The sequence below is a fragment of the Cucumis melo genome, chromosome 1 (assembly GCF_025177605.1).
Source record: "Cucumis melo cultivar AY chromosome 1, USDA_Cmelo_AY_1.0, whole genome shotgun sequence".
Classification (NCBI taxonomy): Eukaryota; Viridiplantae; Streptophyta; class Magnoliopsida; order Cucurbitales; family Cucurbitaceae; genus Cucumis; species Cucumis melo.
The window spans coordinates 37,655,250-37,673,351 of NC_066857.1; the positions used below are offsets into that span (position 1 = coordinate 37,655,250).

Genomic DNA, 18,102 nt, shown 5'->3' on the forward strand with positions numbered 1-18,102 from the left:
ATTTTGTTATATTTGCAATTTTTTAAAATGTTGTTATATACTTAATTATTTTGAATATAATTGTTACATTTGCAACTATCCCTAAGAATAATTTACATGTAACAAAATTCAAAAATATTTAAGATCGGTACAACGAAGTTGGTAAAGATATTTTTCTAGTTTTTAAATTTTTCTTAAATATTGCAAGTGATTCGTCACTACTTTTTCTTCTTCTATCTATTTATTCATCTTTTCTTCCAAATTTATTTATTCCATCTATCGGATTTTATTTTTTGTATTTTTAAACGATTTATTTTTTTTTTTGTTTAAATCTTTTAATTCATTTTCATCATATTCAACAAAATTATTTGAAGCTAATTCATCTTCTTCATATTCGAAAATATCAAAATCGTTTAAATATCATTCTAACATGATCTAGACGATCGTTTATCATTGTCAACAAACACGATTGTTTACCGTGGAATGCCATTTTTTCATCGTTTTAAAATAACTACACAATCGTGTTGATTTGATCTAAATGATAGTTTGTTATATTTAATACAATCGTTAGATTTGAAGTTCTTAACAATAATTTACATGACTACACGATTGTTTATCATAATCAATACGATCGTTTAATTTAAAGCATTTTTTCCCATCGTTAAAAATAAACTACACGATCATGTATCATGATTGATTGTAGTACACGATCGTTCAGAAAGAAGATTACTCATGTATGCAGGTGACCTATTCATCACATGTTGATCAGGGTTATGGACCTATAAGATTTTTTCGTTTTTATAATTATTTTGTACTGTATAAATATGATATACTATAATTAATGTATTTTTAATACAATAGATGGGAAGATTCGAATTTAGGATCATCAATGCATACTATGTGCTATTTTTGATTTGATAATAACCCAAATATTCTTGTTTACAAATACAATAATAATCACCGGGAGAAAGTAATTAAGAAATCAAAATTTGAAATTAACAAACAAATTAGTAAAAAGAAAGAAAAGAAATCGAAAAAAAGAAGGGGGAAAAAAAGACAGTATAAAAACAACAAACTTCAAATTCCCTCTCTTACATCGTCTTCTAAAAATTCAAACAATCCATTTCCAAATCTTCACTCTGAAATCCACCTTACACTCCGCATTCTCCACCGCCGCAACAACCGCCGTCTTCTTCTTACTCGTCGGAACTACCGCCGTAATTCCATCGCAATGAGCCCTAAGTCCAACCTTCGGCATCTTCAACCATCCCATTTTCACCTTCACTTTCGTCTCCACCTTAATCTCCAACGGCAATCCAGCTTTGCTCTTCACCGCCGCCTTCAACGAATCGACCGACTCGCCCTCGATCTCTCCACCACTGCTTTCCACCGTCACCTTCATTGCCGTGGTGTTCCTCTTCTCGTGCACGAATTCAGGGAACGATCCATCGCCGACATCGACGCCGTTTGACAAGACGGCGACGGAAAGTGGGCTGTAAATGAACTTGACCTTCTTGTTGGGGTTTGTAGTAGCAAGATTTAAATCGAATTTGGAATTGAGCTGTGAAGAGGGAGTGAATTTGAAGGAATCAATTTTGAGAGAAGTGATGGAGAATGACGGACGACGAGGACGATAAACTAGATATACGATGGTGGAGGCGACGGCGAGGAGGACGACAACAGTGACGATGATCGCCGTTAGCCATATGCAGATGGAGCAACAGCGGGAACGGCGACGATTATGGGGTTGAGGGCGGTAAGGTGGGCGGGAGGCGCCGTAGAGTTGGGATTTGGTGGAAGGAAAGGGCGGCGCATTGGCCGTCGCTGTTGGGTTAATGTTATCGTTGGAATTTGCATTGGGATTGGCTTTACCGGCGGCGTTGGGATAGACTCTGTCTGCCATGGCCAGAGCAGAGGAGGAGGAGAAGAAATTGATCAGAAAAAGGTAAGTTAAGAAGAAAGAAAGTGAGTATTGAATTTGTGAATCAAAGTGGATTTTTAAGAAGATGGAATGCTTTGGTTTCAAGGAAGAACTTCCTTTTTCTTTCTTTTTATTCCTTCTCTCTCTCTCTCTCTCTCTCTTTAATGAAAATATGTTTTGTTGATAAATATTATCCTTTTATTTTTCTGAAAATTATTTGTTTTATTATGTGATTAATGTGTTTATATGATTCGTTTAGATTAAGAAATTTGAATTATAGTATGAAGTAACAAATTTTTTTCTTAAAATTGAGCTTTTGAGGATGTAGTCGTAGACACATTTTTTTTTGGTAATTTATATATATCAAAGCAAAGAAGTATATGGTTGAGTTCATATTTTAAAAAGATTGCATTCCTCCCATTTTTTTAACTAAAGAAAATAAAGATTATATATATATGAAAATAAAAAAAATAAAAAAAAAAAAGAAAAAAGAAAGCAAGAGTGTAAAACAATGGAAGTAAAGAGCATGACATTGCAACAAACACAACATTCCAAACCAATCCTCATTCCTCATTGAGGGTGTGGAACTCACTTGCTCATTTTCTTCTCATGTGGCTTAATCCTTCTTTTAATTATGTGTTATTTGACGTCTAATACATTTTTTGTGATGAGATAATTATACCAAGAAAATAGTATGCAGTTAAATGATTGGTATTAGAATTATTAGGTTTGAGAAAGGAGATAGGTAGTAGGTAGAGAGATAAGAGGAAAGAGTTAGGAAGTGAAAGGATGGGAGGGTGAAACGATGGAATCAAACACTCTTGACTTTGCAACTAATCACCAACTCTCAAAGCAAATCCTCACTCCTTCTTCACCGCGTGCTACTCACTTCCTAATATATGTATTTTTTATTTGTTTAGTTAAACTTTTCGGGTTCCGTTTTTAAAATTTCGAAAATCAATATTTACTATCTATATCAATAAAATGTATAATTATTTTTAGTGTCGAGTATTGTGGTAAATTTGGAGGCGGGAATTTCCGAGGTGATGGAAAGGTATTTAATAGGTACGTGAGTTTTAAAAAGTATAATAAATGCATGTAATTCTAGCTTTTATTGTGTAATAATTTAGTCTATGATAGTGAAGTTTTGTGGTAAAAACTAAATTGGTACATCAATTGAATTATAATGACTAAGTTATTACGTTGTATAACTCAATTATTAAACATCTATATAACCATTTTGGTTTTCGAAGATGAAGTACGTTTTTTTTAGATATATCTTTAAGTATCGAGTTTGAATTTAGAACCAAAAACAAAAACAATTTTAGAAAATATTTTATTGATATTCAAAATATGTCTTTGTTTTTTTTTTAAACACTCAAGAAATTTGGAGGTCGAGGAAATTTTTTTAACTTACTTTTTAAAAATACAAAACAAAAAATCAAAATCATAACAATTTCGTTTTTAGTTTTTGAAAATTAAGTTTACAAATCTCACTTCCATTTGTTAGGTTTCGATTTTTTTTTTTTGGTAATAAATCTCATGAGTGTTTTTAAAATCAAGTCAAATTTTGAAAAATTAAAAAGAAAAAATTGTTTAAATTTGTTATTTTTGAATTTTGCTAAAAGCTCGTCATTTTTACTAAAGAAAGTATAAGTGATAGTAACAAATTAGGAACGATAACGTTAAGAAACAAAGAACACAAAGATTATCAAATAGACAATAACCTTAAGAATCAAAGAAGACAACGATTACCGAACAGGAACAAATAATAACCTTAAGAATCAAAGAACACAAAGATTATCAAACAGGAACATATAATAATCTTAAGAATCAAATAAGACAACAACTACCGAACAGGAACAAACAATAACCTTAAGAATCAAATAACACATGGATTATCAAACAGGAACGTATAATAACCTTAAGAATCAAATAACACAATGATTACCGAACAAACAATAACCTTAAAAATCAAAAAACACAATGATTACCGAACATGCAATAATCGTAAGAAACAAATAACACAACGATTATCGAACATGTATTAACCTCCAGAATCAAAGAGCACAAATATTACCGAACAGATTTTAGCAGTGGGGATGAATCATATTTTTGTTTTTTAACTCAAGTGATGATGAATGAAGGAGCATGATGCGTAGGGCCACATGGTTATAACATAAAAGAAGATGAAGGTGTGACAATAATTGGATTTACATATAAGGTAATAATAATAAGTGCAGCATTTAATGTTCAATAATTGTTTTCAAATTTGAACAATACTTATTTCAACTATATCATAAACACCAACCTCATTCTAATTTATTTCAATTTTGCACGGATTACCTTTTAACATATAAATATATATATATATATATATATATATATATATATATATATATATATATATATATATATATATATATATCCATTCTCCCAAGACACCCACACCTCCAAATAAATAGTACCAGTGGTGTCATTTTTAGGATTTGTGTGTTACAATTGATTTTGTATTTATAACCTTCCAAAGTTTGAATCCATTTTGAGGGGTTGAACAATTTAATTTAATTCTCATTTTTATTTTTATTTTTTGAGAATTACAATAAATTATAAAATTGTCAGAAATATTTACGAAATATAGTAAAATCGAAAATTTTGTTATGGGTCTTTTCTTTAAAAGAAAATACGGTGGATAGCAGATTCTAAATAGAATTTAGCAATTATGTCTTTTATTTTCTAAATTTTGCAAAATGACATATTTGATTGCTATATTTACACCACATGCAATTTGGATAACTATCACATAACAATCAAATTTTATGCATAAGTCTGTTAATCAACAAGGGTATTTTAGGCTTTTTCAGTTTCAGTCTCTCTTTTAAATTGGGTTAGATGCCTATTTTTGCTATTATTACAAACAAAAAGAAAAAAAATGTGTCACGAACCTAATTTTTCAAATATTTTTTACGATCTTACAATTACCAAAAGAAAAAAAAAAAACTATTCACATTTCATACAAAAGAAATAATAAAAGACACAAAAATCTATTATATCTATTAAAATGCAGACATTTAATCTATTTTTTATATATATAATTTATCCAACAAACATTTTAATTCAATTTAATATAATATATTTGAAAATGATGATCTTTTTAAAAAAGTATACACAATTTGAACTTTTAAAAAATATATATGTATTTGCATACACACGTGTCATGTATATTTTAATTAAAATGAATTGGTGATTGTCCATTGTCAATCTATTGGATTATAAAGTAAGCAAAGGTATTTAAATTTTAAAACGGCCGGTTTGTAGTATTTAATTAATCTTATAATTAGGGGACAAAGTTAATTTAATTACTTCACATTATGCATAACGTTCTTTAGATCTAAAAAAACAAACATAATATAGAAATTAAATGTTGTGTGATAAAATGAAAAGTAGTGATTTTTTTTTTGTCAATAATAATAATTTTGTTTAAGTAATTTGAGTAGAAATGAAGTGATAATAGTAATAAATTACTAATAGATAGCTCGAGATTGGGAATATATTTTCGATGGTTTAATTTCCGAAATGTTTCATCACCACTAAAAAGTAATTTTTTTCTCAAATTAGTTAAAAATACATATTTAATTATATAAGTTTAAATATCAATAAGTAGCTTTGATATACCCAACAATCAAAATTCAAAATAGAATTTGATACTATATCTTTAAAATCAACTCGAACAATATATTATTTTGTATTTTTTTTAAGTACAACAATTACGTTTTGAATATTAAATTATAAGCCTTAAATTTTAAGGAGGTATTTGGAACAATGAGTGAGTTATTATAATCATAGATTATTATAGTTTATGTTTAGAATAGACTAATTCATTTTGAGTTATAATAGTATGTGTTTGATGTGTATACTGTTTTAATTAGATAACAAGATAGCAAACAAAAATTACAAATGTCAAACAATAAAAACTTTAGCAAATGATAAAAACGACAGTGGAGAATTTTAACTATTATTTGATATGGCAAGATGTGATTACGACTCCTAAATGTATATCTACGATTAATTTACTGAATCACCCACAATATGTAGTTCGTATATTTTTAATTAAAGATTTGAATATCGGACGATAACGATTGATATTAATATTATAAAGTAATAGTAGAAAAAAATAAAAAGAAATATCGATGTCACAAACAAGAAGTATAAAACATTCGACCATGAAATTAAATAGATGGAGAAAGAAAGCAATGGAGTTATTGAGATTAAAAATCGTCGGTTGTAGATTAAAAATCACCGACAGAGATGTGAGAAGGAGTACACGTGTAGCCAAATGATTGGGTTGTGGGCGTGGGGAGCGAGACGGCAGGATTAATAAATAAATTATTATAGTAGAAAGGAGAGGCGGTGTCGGGGGGCTTCGTTAACAAATCAAATACCCAAATCTTGAGGGCCGCCCTAAGGTGGCTGCGTCCTTTACCTCTAAAATTTAATCCATTCGTATTTTTTCGATAGCTCTACTCGAAACCTCGGTAACATATTAATGTCAGTTGTTGAGTTCATGTTGACAAAAAATTTTAAATTACGATAACACAAAGAATTACGTATTTATTATATATATGTGCGTATGTGTATTTGTAGTATAAACCCTTTTCGACTATTTTGTATTGTATCTTACTTAGTTGTCGATCAAAGATTATCGCTATAATGATTTCTTTTAGTTATTTATTTATTGTGTATAAATTGTAGTGGAATACACTACTAATGTAAGTGTATTTTGAAATGTATTTTCTTAATGATGCGTAGATTATCCTTAAGCCACTTTTTTCTTACTATCATTGTATTTGGTGCATTCGATGGTTTGATTGGATCTTATTGTATTATTGTTTAAATACTTGCCAGTGATATGATTTATTATGAGGTATTTTTCTTTAGATCATATACTAAAAAAGATAATTTGCGTATATGAGATTCACGAGCATCTACTACAATCTTGAACTTGAAATCGTTTCATTTGTTTAGTTTCTATAGTTTTAAAACATCTTAAAAGGTCGTTGCATTGTTAGTTTCGTCTTTCGTATGTCTTTTATTGGTATTTTGTTTACATCATCAAAGTTTGAGTTGATATGAAATAACGAAACCGAAGATTTTAAATACCATTTTAGAAATTCGATCATACGTGTAAATATTAACATTTATGTATACATTTTCTATGAGTTTGAGAATTCAATTATGAGTTACGATTTAATTTTTGTCTTAATTATTATTCGTTTATTTCTCAATTAAAATATCTTCACCAAATCTAGAAATCAAAGAAGTTTTGAATTAAAATTTTGTATTGTAATAGGAGACTAAATCTAAAAATTAGGTACTTTCTATGAACCGAAATTTAAACCAATTTTCTTTTAACTCACCATTTAAGTACTTTTACAAAATCTAGCTAGAAAAGAATGAATAATTGTTTTCCCCTCTTCCTACTAACTTTATTGCAATCATTTTCTTTCACCAATTAGATATTTTTCTCTGTACATATTTTTTAATGCAAAAAATGGGGGGAAAGAAATGAAGTGGCCATTGGGTAGTTGACTCATAAATAGTTTTTGTAGAGTGTGGCCTAAGCTTAATTGTCACTAAAGATGATACATTTTTCTAATCAATCTAAATGGGTTTGGTTTGTTAGGCCCTAAAAGAAACCAAGAAACACAAAATTCAATGATTCGTCTTCACTATTCAACGATTAGCACAAAACCCATTAATTTTCAAAACCCCACTTAAAATTTTCGTCACCAAATTCTTGATTAGTCAAAAAATCCAACTGGGTCAGCTTCTTGTTTTTCAACTTGGCATTAACAGAGAGAATCGTTTGAACATTTGGTTGAATATAAGTCAAGCATTTTCAATATCAAAACCGTTTTAAAAAGCTTTCCATTACTCTTAACAAAGAGCCTCTTTCTCTTTATTTCCATTCGTTCACTCTCTCTCCCTTTCTCTCTCAAGTTTAGATCGATTAACTCTGTGTTTTGTAGTGCCTTTTTAATTAATCAGATCGAGAAACCCCCTTTAATCACAGATGACAAGAGGGGAGTATTGTGTTAGTGTTCTTAAAGCTCTGAGAATTCTTGAGCTTAGTTTTCATTTGATTTGTGGTTGTATTCCCATCGCTTTTGCAGTACAATTTGTGGGTCTTCTTCATTTGTCTTCAAAAACTGCTGTGTTGAGCTGTTACTAGTGCCCATGTCCCCCAATAGCTATATTGTCTGTTTCTCTTTGATTTCTCTCATTTTTGGGAGACGATGAGTGAAGGGAGAAAGAGGAGAGATCTGATGAAAACTGCAGAAATTTCCTTTGAAATTGGGACTCTGATGGGGTTTCGATTACTGTTTCTGCTGTTTCAAATTTGTTTTGCTGTTAGCTTTTTCTGTGTCTGTGAAGCTGCAGGTAATAGGTTCGGTCTGGTTCTGTAGTTTTTGAATTGTGTTTGATCTGATCGCATAAGTTTCACAAATATTGATTTGGAGTTGAATTTGGATCTGGGTGTGATCTGAAATGAGTTGGGATTCTGATTTATCACTTTTCCAGGGAAAAAAAACAGTATGATTAGCTTCATGCAAAGAGTGTTTTCTCTTTCCCTTCATGTTCTTAAGTTGGATGGCTCAGAAACTAGAAGAAGAATTAATATGCTAATCACTAGTTGATTTTTAGCTTGCTTTCAAGATTGGTAAAATCCAAACACATTTCTTATCATGGTTCTTTCTCTTATCAAAGTAGCTACAAAAGCTGCATACTGGAAATCACCAAAATATTAATAATTTACTTCATACTACGTTGCTTGCACAGATTTTGTTTCATTTTCTGATTTTACTGCTGTCATTTTGCAGTTGTTCTCCCAGGCAGACTGAGCAGATCACATTCTGTACTTCGAGGTGAACTTAATTCAAACCTTCTTCACCAATTGGATCTTTAAAACTTGTTAAGAATTGAAGCACTGGCAACTTCTGATTTATATCTTCTATATATATGGTTTTATGGAAAAAAAGTATTGGAAAACATAAGCTAAGGGAAAGTTAACTGTGTCCATGTAATGCCACAGACCATGCTGTCACTCCAACATCTCATGGCTTTGGCAGGAAACACCATGGCAATTTGGATAATGCTGCCCCTAGAAAACCATTTAAAACTTCATCTCCTCAGATCCATTCCCATTATAAAGGTAATTGGGTGTACATTTTAGTTTCTACGTTATTTCTCTCAAATCTTGAAAGAGATCACATAAACAAAGATTAACATTTTCTTTTCTTTTGATGTAGCCATTCATCAATCAGATGATTCAAGTTTAACTCCTAGCATTGCACTTCCACCTATCACGCCTGCTAAGAAATGGGGGCACGAACATACATTCTCACCATCGATCTCTTTTCATAAATTCCGCCATTCAAGAAGGAAGTTCAGAAACCATGCTCCACAGCCTACTTATCATGCATTGCCCCCGACTAGCAGCCAGCAAGGTTGAGAGTCTCGAGATATACTAGTTCATCTCTTGAATCTCATCCATTTAGATCTATAGAAGTATTCACTAATGATCTTTCAGGTCCTGCTGCTGTCTCTCCAATTCAGTCACCATTACCATCTGCAGCAAGAGGGAGGTATCCCGGACCTACGCCATCACCAACAACTCAACCCAACCATTACTATAGTATGACAAAGAGAACCTGAACATTTGTTTTAAACTTAAACACTATTTCCATCATTTATATTGCACAAGTATGGTGTTAACTCTATGGTATGTACATGTCTTCCTTCTGACAGTGCCCATTCCTGCACCTACAACATCTCCTATGGGTTCTTACAAGAAGAAGAAGAAGAAGAGCATGCCGCCATCACAAGTTATGATGCTACCACCTCCACCTCCTAATGGGGGTAGGCACGGACTTACCTCTTAGTATTTACATATCAAATTATCTGAAAATTAACCACATTATAATAACCTTGTGTTTTGCATTCCACGCTTGTAGATTGTACAATATCGTGTACAGAGCCATTGACATATACACCTCCTGGGACGCCATGTGGCTGTGTGTGGCCGATTCAAGTCAAAATCACTCTTGATGTTGCAGTATACGAATTCTTCCCTTTGGTTTCAAAACTTGCAGATGAAATTGCTGACAGTATCAGTCTGAACCAAAGCCAAGTTCGAATTATGGGAGCTGATGCTGCTAGTCAGCAGTTAGAAAAAACAACCGTCATTATCAACTTGGTTCCAAGAGGATCGAGATTCAATCATAACACAGCTTTTTCTATATACCAGAAATTTTGGGGGAGAAAGATATCCATCAACGCTTCTTTGTTTGGTAGATATCAAGTATTAAATGTCAAATATCCAGGTCATCTCTTGATCCTTCATCTTTTGGTTTTGAGTATTAAAAAATTTCAACACAAAGTGGATCTGGACTAGTGAATCTAGTGCAGTTAGAATAGTCGTGCTAAGATATGAGGAATTTTTTTGCATTATGAATTTCTTCAACAATCTTAGGGGCATACTTTTTCTGTCCTGGGAGTTCCTTCCATTTTTTATTCGAGCAGTTTCAAGAGGGCTTCCTAAACTTCAACAATATTTTCTTTTTTCCTGATAAGCTCTAGCTCATGCAGGTCTTCCACCATCTCCTCCGTTAGCGCCTTCAAGTACTTCATCCATTAATGATGGTTTGAACACTAGCAATACTAATGCTGGAACTGCAATTAAACCATTGGGAGTTGACGTGCCAAGACGGAAAAAAGAAGGGCTTGGCAGGAACATGATCGCTGTGATTACTATTTCATCGTTCACTGCCCTTGTCATGTGTGTTGGGCTTGCTTGGCTTTGCCTCTTGAGATACAGAGTGTCTGCACATCAACCAGCTCAAATTCCACAAAACTTGATAGCCTCACCGACAAAACCATCAGGTAAATCTAATTCAACCAAATTCATAAATTATTCTGATTGACATTCCCTTCAGTGTCTGCACTTGTTTTGGTTCTGAACTCAGTCTAGAACTTGGTCTTATTTTCTGGGTATGATCTATTTTTACAGGCACTGCTGGATTGATAATGGTTGGAAGTGAACCTGGTTCTTCATCCACGCGTCTCGATGCCGATCCTATGACGTATATTGGTGCTGCAAAGAACTTCACCTTGAACGATATGGAGAAAGCCACAGACAACTTTGATTCTGCAAGAATATTAGGAGAAGGTGGCTTTGGCATTGTATACAGTGGGAGTTTAGAAGATGGAAGGGATGTAGCTGTGAAGGTTCTTAAAAGACATAATCAACATGGTATTCGGGAATTCTTGGCAGAAGTCGAGATGCTGAGCCGTCTACACCATAGAAATCTAGTTAAGTTGATTGGTATCTGTACAGAGGATCAAATTCGCTGCCTAGTCTACGAATTGGTCCCTAATGGAAGTGTCGAATCACACTTACATGGTAAGCAACTTCCTGCAAAATCTGGCAGAACTCGTCGTTTCTTGTTTTGTTAAAATAGGCTTAAAACTAGATGGTTTGGTATTCATATTCAACTTGCTCTGTGTGGTTCCAGGCATTGACAAGTTAACCAGTCCACTTGATTGGGATGCCCGAATGAAGATTGCCCTCGGTGCTGCTCGAGGCTTAGCCTATCTGCATGAAGACTCCAATCCTCGAGTCATTCATCGAGACTTCAAAGCTAGCAACATCTTGTTGGAATATGACTTTACTCCTAAAGTTTCAGATTTTGGATTAGCTAGAACCGCACTGGAGGAAGGAAACAAGCACATCTCAACACATGTCATGGGAACTTTTGGGTAAAAAATTTCTTTCTGTCATGTAGTTGCTTCAAATTCATTTACTTTTTCATGTAGTTGCTTCAAATTCATTTACTTTTTTCAACTTCATCATATGTTAATCTTATACAATATCTTACCTCCTGGTTTCCAGTTATTTAGCTCCAGAATATGCAATGACTGGCCACCTTCTTGTAAAGAGCGATGTATATAGCTATGGGGTTGTCCTTCTTGAGCTACTAACAGGAAGAAAGCCAGTAGACTTATCGCTTCCACCTGGACAAGAAAATCTCGTTGCTTGGGCTCGTCCACTTCTCACAAGCAAGGAGGGATTGGATGCAATCACCGACCCAGCTATTAAGTCTGATATCTCCATTGATAGCTTGGCCAGAGTAGCAGCAATTGCTTCTATGTGTGTGCAACCGGAAGTATCTCACAGACCATTTATGGGCGAGGTTGTCCAAGCCCTGAAACTCGTTTGCAACGAGTTCGAAGAAACTAATGATCCAGTTTCACGAAGTTACAGCCGAGACGAACTTCTTAGTTACATGGATAGTAAATTTGGAGGAATTTCTGGTGAAATACTAAATGCTCCTGAGTCCTCACGCACCTACCTTTCAGGAAAGGAGACGAATGTAGGATTATCGGCATCGGATTTGATCAGTGCATCTGCAAGATTTGAAGGACAGGAACTGGTTTCTTCTAGATGGCATTCATCAAACTCGGAACCATTGAGAACTGGAAGAAAAAAGCACTTATGGCAGAAGCTAAGAAGTTTGTCAAGAGGCAGCTTCAGTGAACATGGCTTTTCTGCAAAGCTTTGGCCTGGATTCCATTAGTTTATGTTTGTCCATATCTTGCATTGCAACATCTTGAAGTTCAAAGCAATTGCATTTCTGAGGCCCTTAGTTATTGTGGCCATCTGTTTAGATCAGTTCCTGGAGTCCTAATTTCAATGTCATTGACATAAAAATGACGCAAACAAAATTTGAGAGAAGATAAACCAACACTAATCCAATAAAATTAAAAGAAATAGATAAAGAATTAATTGAATAAAGCAAACAAGTTAAATATTCCAATTAAAAGTTATTCTGTTCACTATCAAGATCACAAGATACATACATAACTGTAGATACACAATCACTATAGTCTAGCTCAAACAAGAAGAACAAGTCTAGTTCAGACCGGTCTCTTTCTTCTTCTCTTTCTCGTTTTTTTTTTCTTTTTCAGTGCTTTAAAAGAATAACTCATTAACTATTAAAATAATACAAAACAAATAGTAGCCAAGTAGCTGAAAGACTAAATATAAAGAATACTTTTCATATTAAAAAAATTTGTAATTTCCAGGCCAAGCCAGAGTTCTGTATGCCCACTGTTCTTTAAGAATCAAGCACCCAGGTCACTCTTCCACTAACAACTAACATTGCTTGTAATTCTTTGTAGTCTTAATGCTTCCTATGTTCCAGCTTTCTTTCCCAATCTATCCATCAAGATTTTCAGGCCCATGTACCTGCATACACACACACACAAAAAAAAGGGCATCCAGTTGTAGTTAGTTGCTGTTTTTCATCTTTCTTCTTTAGAAGAGAGTAACGGCTCACAAACAGATGTTCATAAGAATACCTTCCCATCATCATAACAGTAGCTTGAGGATTGGTGCCTGGGGACTCACTGAATGTCGACCCGTCAACAATGCGCAGTCTAGTTACACCGAGAACTTTAAGGTCATGGCTCACCACCTTGTCCACTAGACACCCTCCATGATAATGCCAGATTGTGATCACAGTGTCTTTGCAAAACTGCTCCAAGGACTTGGTGTCATTGGTATGCTTGGGTATGAGGTTGATGTTGGCCTTTACACTAATGTTAAGCAGCTTGTCTAATGTCTCCTTATCACATTGTGTGAAATTTGTGAAGCATTTAGACTCCACGATCTTTGTAACCATGCGAATCCCTTCAACACAACGGTGAAGATCATATGGATGACCAAAATAGTTGAAGGTTACAGCAGGATTGTCGTCAACATTAGTGTTGATCAAGCTCAGTTGTCCCCTTGAGATTGGATTCGCTATTTTTTCTAGAACGAAACCTCCTTTAAATGCCTCATGCGGCAAGTCTCGTTTACTTTTGATGTAAGCTTGAATGGCTTCAGGCGTTCTTTGTTTCGGAGGAATGGTGGATAGCTGCCCAATCTGGTTAAACCACTCGATTAAGTACCATACAGAATCTATATCTTTCTACATATTTGAAAATCAAATCTACTTTGCTCGTGTGCAAAGATAACTGAGTTCAACTCGAAAGTTTATCTGAAAAAGCAACTAACTCAAATGAAAGATTGGTAACTCTAAAATTTAAAGACAATTCTCTTAAGTTCTCTCCGTATTATTATCTTTTATAAGTAAATATGTGATATTTAATTTACCTCAGCCGACATCAAACCATGATGGCAGTGAATACTTTCCCCCGACTGACCAAATCCACTGCTAGATTCAATATAAACACCACGCTTCGTGATTCCAACTGCTTGTATAAGTGACTGCTTAACTGGTCTGTTGCTAGGAACAAAAATGGAGTTCAGGGGATTATCAGCCATGTCTTTCCCAACAAAATCATTGTCAAGCACCATGGATATATTCCACTTTTCAAGATCAGCTCTAGGACCAATGCCACTGAGCAAGAGCATTTGTGGAGTCCCGATTGCTCCACTGGACATTATAACTTCACTCTGCCGATTGCTTGATAGAAAAACTTCGTGCTGATTACCAATGTCATCCTTGAAAACAACTCCAATCGCCTTCGGTTTCTTACCTGAACATTCAGAATTGTAAATATTTGATTAGAACAAAGTTCCTTAACAGGTGTCAGAACTTTCAAGATTGTGCCAATCTAGTCATTACACTTCAAAAATCAGAAGGTATTTACATATCTACATTAGTTCAACATCTTTTCGCAGCAGTAGCACACTGATTGTCTTATTAAAAGATTACGTAGCGGGCTAATGTTTGGCGGTTTCCCTACCTTATTGTATTTATCCAAAAATCGACGAACATTCATAATTCACATTCATCTCGTAAGTCTCTACAATTTCACCATGATTTCTCAACCAATTAGGCAAAGTAACGAACGTGGAATCCGCAAAACTCAATGCTTTAGGGAACGAACAGGCAAAAACAAAATTCACGAAGATGCTGAATGTAAGAGAAAGAAGCAAACGAACCGTCAGTGGTGTCAAATATGAGTCGTTGAACAGTTGCATGAACTAGAACCGTAAGCTTATCCGGATTCCCAGAAGCTAAGAGCTCGGCGGTGGTGTGACGGCGGCCGAAGCGGTCGAAAATGGTGCCACCGACTTTGGTGCCGTAGAGATGATCGTAGGTAAAGCCGTTGAACGGCGAAATTCCCACGTCCAATAGGCTGTCGGTGAAAGCCTTCTGCCAATCGGCAAGCTTCGGCCGGTGAACTATACGGTTCTCCACCCATGAGTATGATTCGTTCACCAACTTCTCGTCCCACCCCACTTTCTTTATGAACCTAAAGAACCCATAATTATTAGACGTCTTTATCTCGATACCTATCCTCTATAATTTTAATACATAACGGTGAACACGGTTGGTTGAAAAATCGAAACGATTGTCGGTCAATCGAAGAAATGGACAACACTTAGTCGGTCGGTTTGGGTTGGAAGGGTGAGACTCGATCGATGAGACAAAACCGACCGACCGACCAACAAAAACTCGATCATTGATTTTGTTGGAAATAGTGGTCATGATCGATTTGACTATTCCTATATGAACTTGTGGTCAATTAGAGTTTGGTCGAAAAACCGACTTCGACCGACCATTGATCACTCCTATTAATACCTTCAAATTCTCTTTGATTTCTATCCATTACTATTTTTTACCATTATCGAATAACTATATATTTACCTTTTTTTTCTCCGTTTATCACAAAATTTCATCTTTAACACATGAGGGCCCAAACATAAATTTATTAGCTTATGACTTATTAACTTCACTCACTTGACCAAAGTCTCCGTGATTATATATTTATATCTCCATCGTTATTAAAATTGAGTGGACGAAAAAATCACTAATTACAATTTAAAAGGTCTGTTGGTCGATACTCGACGTTATAATTATTGAACTATATAATAATGATAATAAGGATAGATATTAAACATGGGTTGTTGGGAGGGGCAAGTGAATTTTGTTCTTAAATAGACCACCTCCAAATTGGTCACAATAATACCTACTTTTTTAAATTATTGAGTTTTTTTTTTCTTTTTTTACCAACCTCTAATTTATTGTATTTGTTTTAAAAAAATATAAGAAAAGGAAAACCAAAATTTATCTTCAAATATAAGTGGGAAAGGAACAAATCATAGTGAGAGGAGAAAGTAGTCTTATCATTTGAGAAAATAATAATTATATTTATAATAAAAGAAACCAAACTCTAACTTGTTAAATTTGTTTTCAAAATTATTTCAAATTGTGAAACTACCGAAAACATTTATAACGTGTAGCAAAATGTTGAACGATAAATACTAATAGACTTCTATCAATATGACTGATAAAAACATATTAGTGTCTATCATTGATGATATATGAAATTTTACTATATTTTATAAATATTTTGTCAAATTTAGCCGATATGCATATAACTTACCATTTGGAAAGTTGAATTAAAATTTTAATCTTAGCAACCAAAATATATATATATATATATATATATATATATATATATACACACAAAAGTGGTTTTATTTAAAGTTCCACTAAATTAAACTTAACCTAACTAATTCACAACATTGATGACGTTTTTAACTAAATTCACTTTTGAAACTTAATAATTAATTAAAAAAGGTAGAAAGTAAAAAATCTAAAAAAAAAAAAAGAAAGTATTAAATTCAACTTTTGAGTTAAAATCTAACCAAATTAACAGAAGATTGACCAAAGGAAAAAAAAAAAAAAAAGAAGGATTTATTATTGTTTTATTTATTTATTTTTTCAAACCGAAAGTTTAAATTTAAAATTGTTAGGGTTAAAAATAAAAAATGGATTTAAAAGAAAGAAAATTCAAAAGATGGTGGGAAATTGAAATGGAAGAACCTTGTGCTTGCTCGTGTATAGAAGCCTGCATTAATGGCGGAACCACCACCCAATACCCTAGCTCTCGCATTGATAACTCCATCCGTCGAAGCGAAGGCCTGAGAAGCCGACGTCGGGGAAGTGTCGGCCAGGCCAATATGGAAATTTCGAAGGAAAGACACGTTCGCATTCGTGAAAGGAACGCCGCCTCTTTCTAGTAGCAGCACGCTGAAGTTTTGTGATAATGTCGCCGCCAATGGACAACCGGCGGTACCACCGCCGACGATTATGTAATCGTAACCACCCTTTCTTTCATGGCTATCACGATAGAACGAGCTTGCGCGCTTGATGAACGGGTACCGCGATTTCATCCAGTTTTCCCTACCTGCACTTGCACAGTTTTTGATTTCTTTTGCTTGTTAATAATGGGAAGAATAACCAGGTTATTTTTCTGAAGATAAATAGCTCAAAATTCTGTGTTTATTTCTTGTGTGTGGATATTGTAGGGCAAAGAAGATGAGAAAAACTCAGAAACCAGTGATTCGATCCTTTCTAATCCTAGAAAGTTGAACCTCAACTATAATAGATTTCGTCTATTTTTTTCTTTTTTATGAGAAATGAATGGAAACAGAATTTTGTATGAAGTAGCTGCATTATAATGGAAGGTATCAGAAGAACCAACCTTGACAAGAAGAGAGGAGGTGTAAGAGGGTGAAGAGAACAAGGAAGAGAAAGAGCTTGACTGTCCCAACCAACGCCATTGATTTGCAGAAAAGGAAAAAGCCAGTCTCAGTAACAAAGGAAGCTGCTTCTTCAAAAACCTGTATGTGGCCTCTCCTGGTTGGTCTTGATTTATGTGTGGGTCACAGATTTATACTCAGAAACAAACCCCAAGAAAATTATGTGTTGAAATCAAACACCAATATAACACATCCATCTGGTAATGAAAAAGAAAATGACAGAGAAAAAAAAAGACTTCCAGTGTAACTACTGTATATATGCTTATTTAATGATGAATTCAATGTTGCAGTTGGAGTTTTGGATGGCTGTTCGTGGATCGTTGGATGAGGTCTTATGTGATTTGATCATGGCCTTTCATCAATACTAGAAGACAGCTCATTCACCGGTCTTCTATTTAACTGTATGGGTACGTATATTTATTGCTTTGGTAGCTACCAGTTGATATGGTCTACTAGTTTAAGTGATTTGAGGGAAAGCCATTATGATATTCATATTCTATAATCTTCAGAATAATAGCCGTAGGCGATATGTTGTGGGGCAGAAAAGGCTAAGCTGAAGAGAGGAAATTGGGTTCTT

At 33.9% G+C, this 18,102-nt stretch overlaps 3 protein-coding genes across 3 annotated transcripts; 1 reads left to right on the forward strand and 2 right to left on the reverse strand.

Moving 5' to 3' along the window:
• Positions 1-855: 855 nt before the first annotated feature.
• LOC103500725 (NDR1/HIN1-like protein 6) lies at positions 856-1,986 on the reverse strand. Its single transcript, XM_008464130.3, has one exon. It carries the CDS (start codon positions 1,880-1,882, stop codon positions 1,091-1,093), a length of 792 nt encoding a protein of 263 aa, XP_008462352.1. The 5' UTR covers positions 1,883-1,986; the 3' UTR covers positions 856-1,090.
• Positions 1,987-7,639: 5,653 nt separating this feature from the next.
• Positions 7,640-12,632, forward strand: LOC103500727 (receptor-like serine/threonine-protein kinase ALE2). The gene is made up of 11 exons (XM_008464132.3): positions 7,640-8,341; positions 8,782-8,826; positions 8,994-9,113; positions 9,211-9,408; positions 9,492-9,596; positions 9,710-9,820; positions 9,916-10,284; positions 10,550-10,843; positions 10,971-11,363; positions 11,476-11,719; positions 11,853-12,632. The coding sequence occupies exons 1-11, from the start codon at positions 8,197-8,199 to the stop codon at positions 12,535-12,537; spliced, it is 2,709 nt and encodes a 902-aa protein (XP_008462354.1). The 5' UTR covers positions 7,640-8,196; the 3' UTR covers positions 12,538-12,632.
• A 114-nt stretch (positions 12,633-12,746) lies between these two features.
• On the reverse strand, positions 12,747-17,729 carry LOC103500726 (protein HOTHEAD-like). The gene is made up of 6 exons (XM_008464131.3): positions 17,468-17,729; positions 16,807-17,170; positions 14,916-15,229; positions 14,121-14,506; positions 13,322-13,890; positions 12,747-13,208 (listed from the first exon to the last, which is right to left on the reverse strand). Exons 1-6 carry the CDS (start codon positions 17,544-17,546, stop codon positions 13,154-13,156), a joined length of 1,767 nt encoding a protein of 588 aa, XP_008462353.1. The 5' UTR covers positions 17,547-17,729; the 3' UTR covers positions 12,747-13,153.
• Positions 17,730-18,102: the final 373 nt, after the last annotated feature.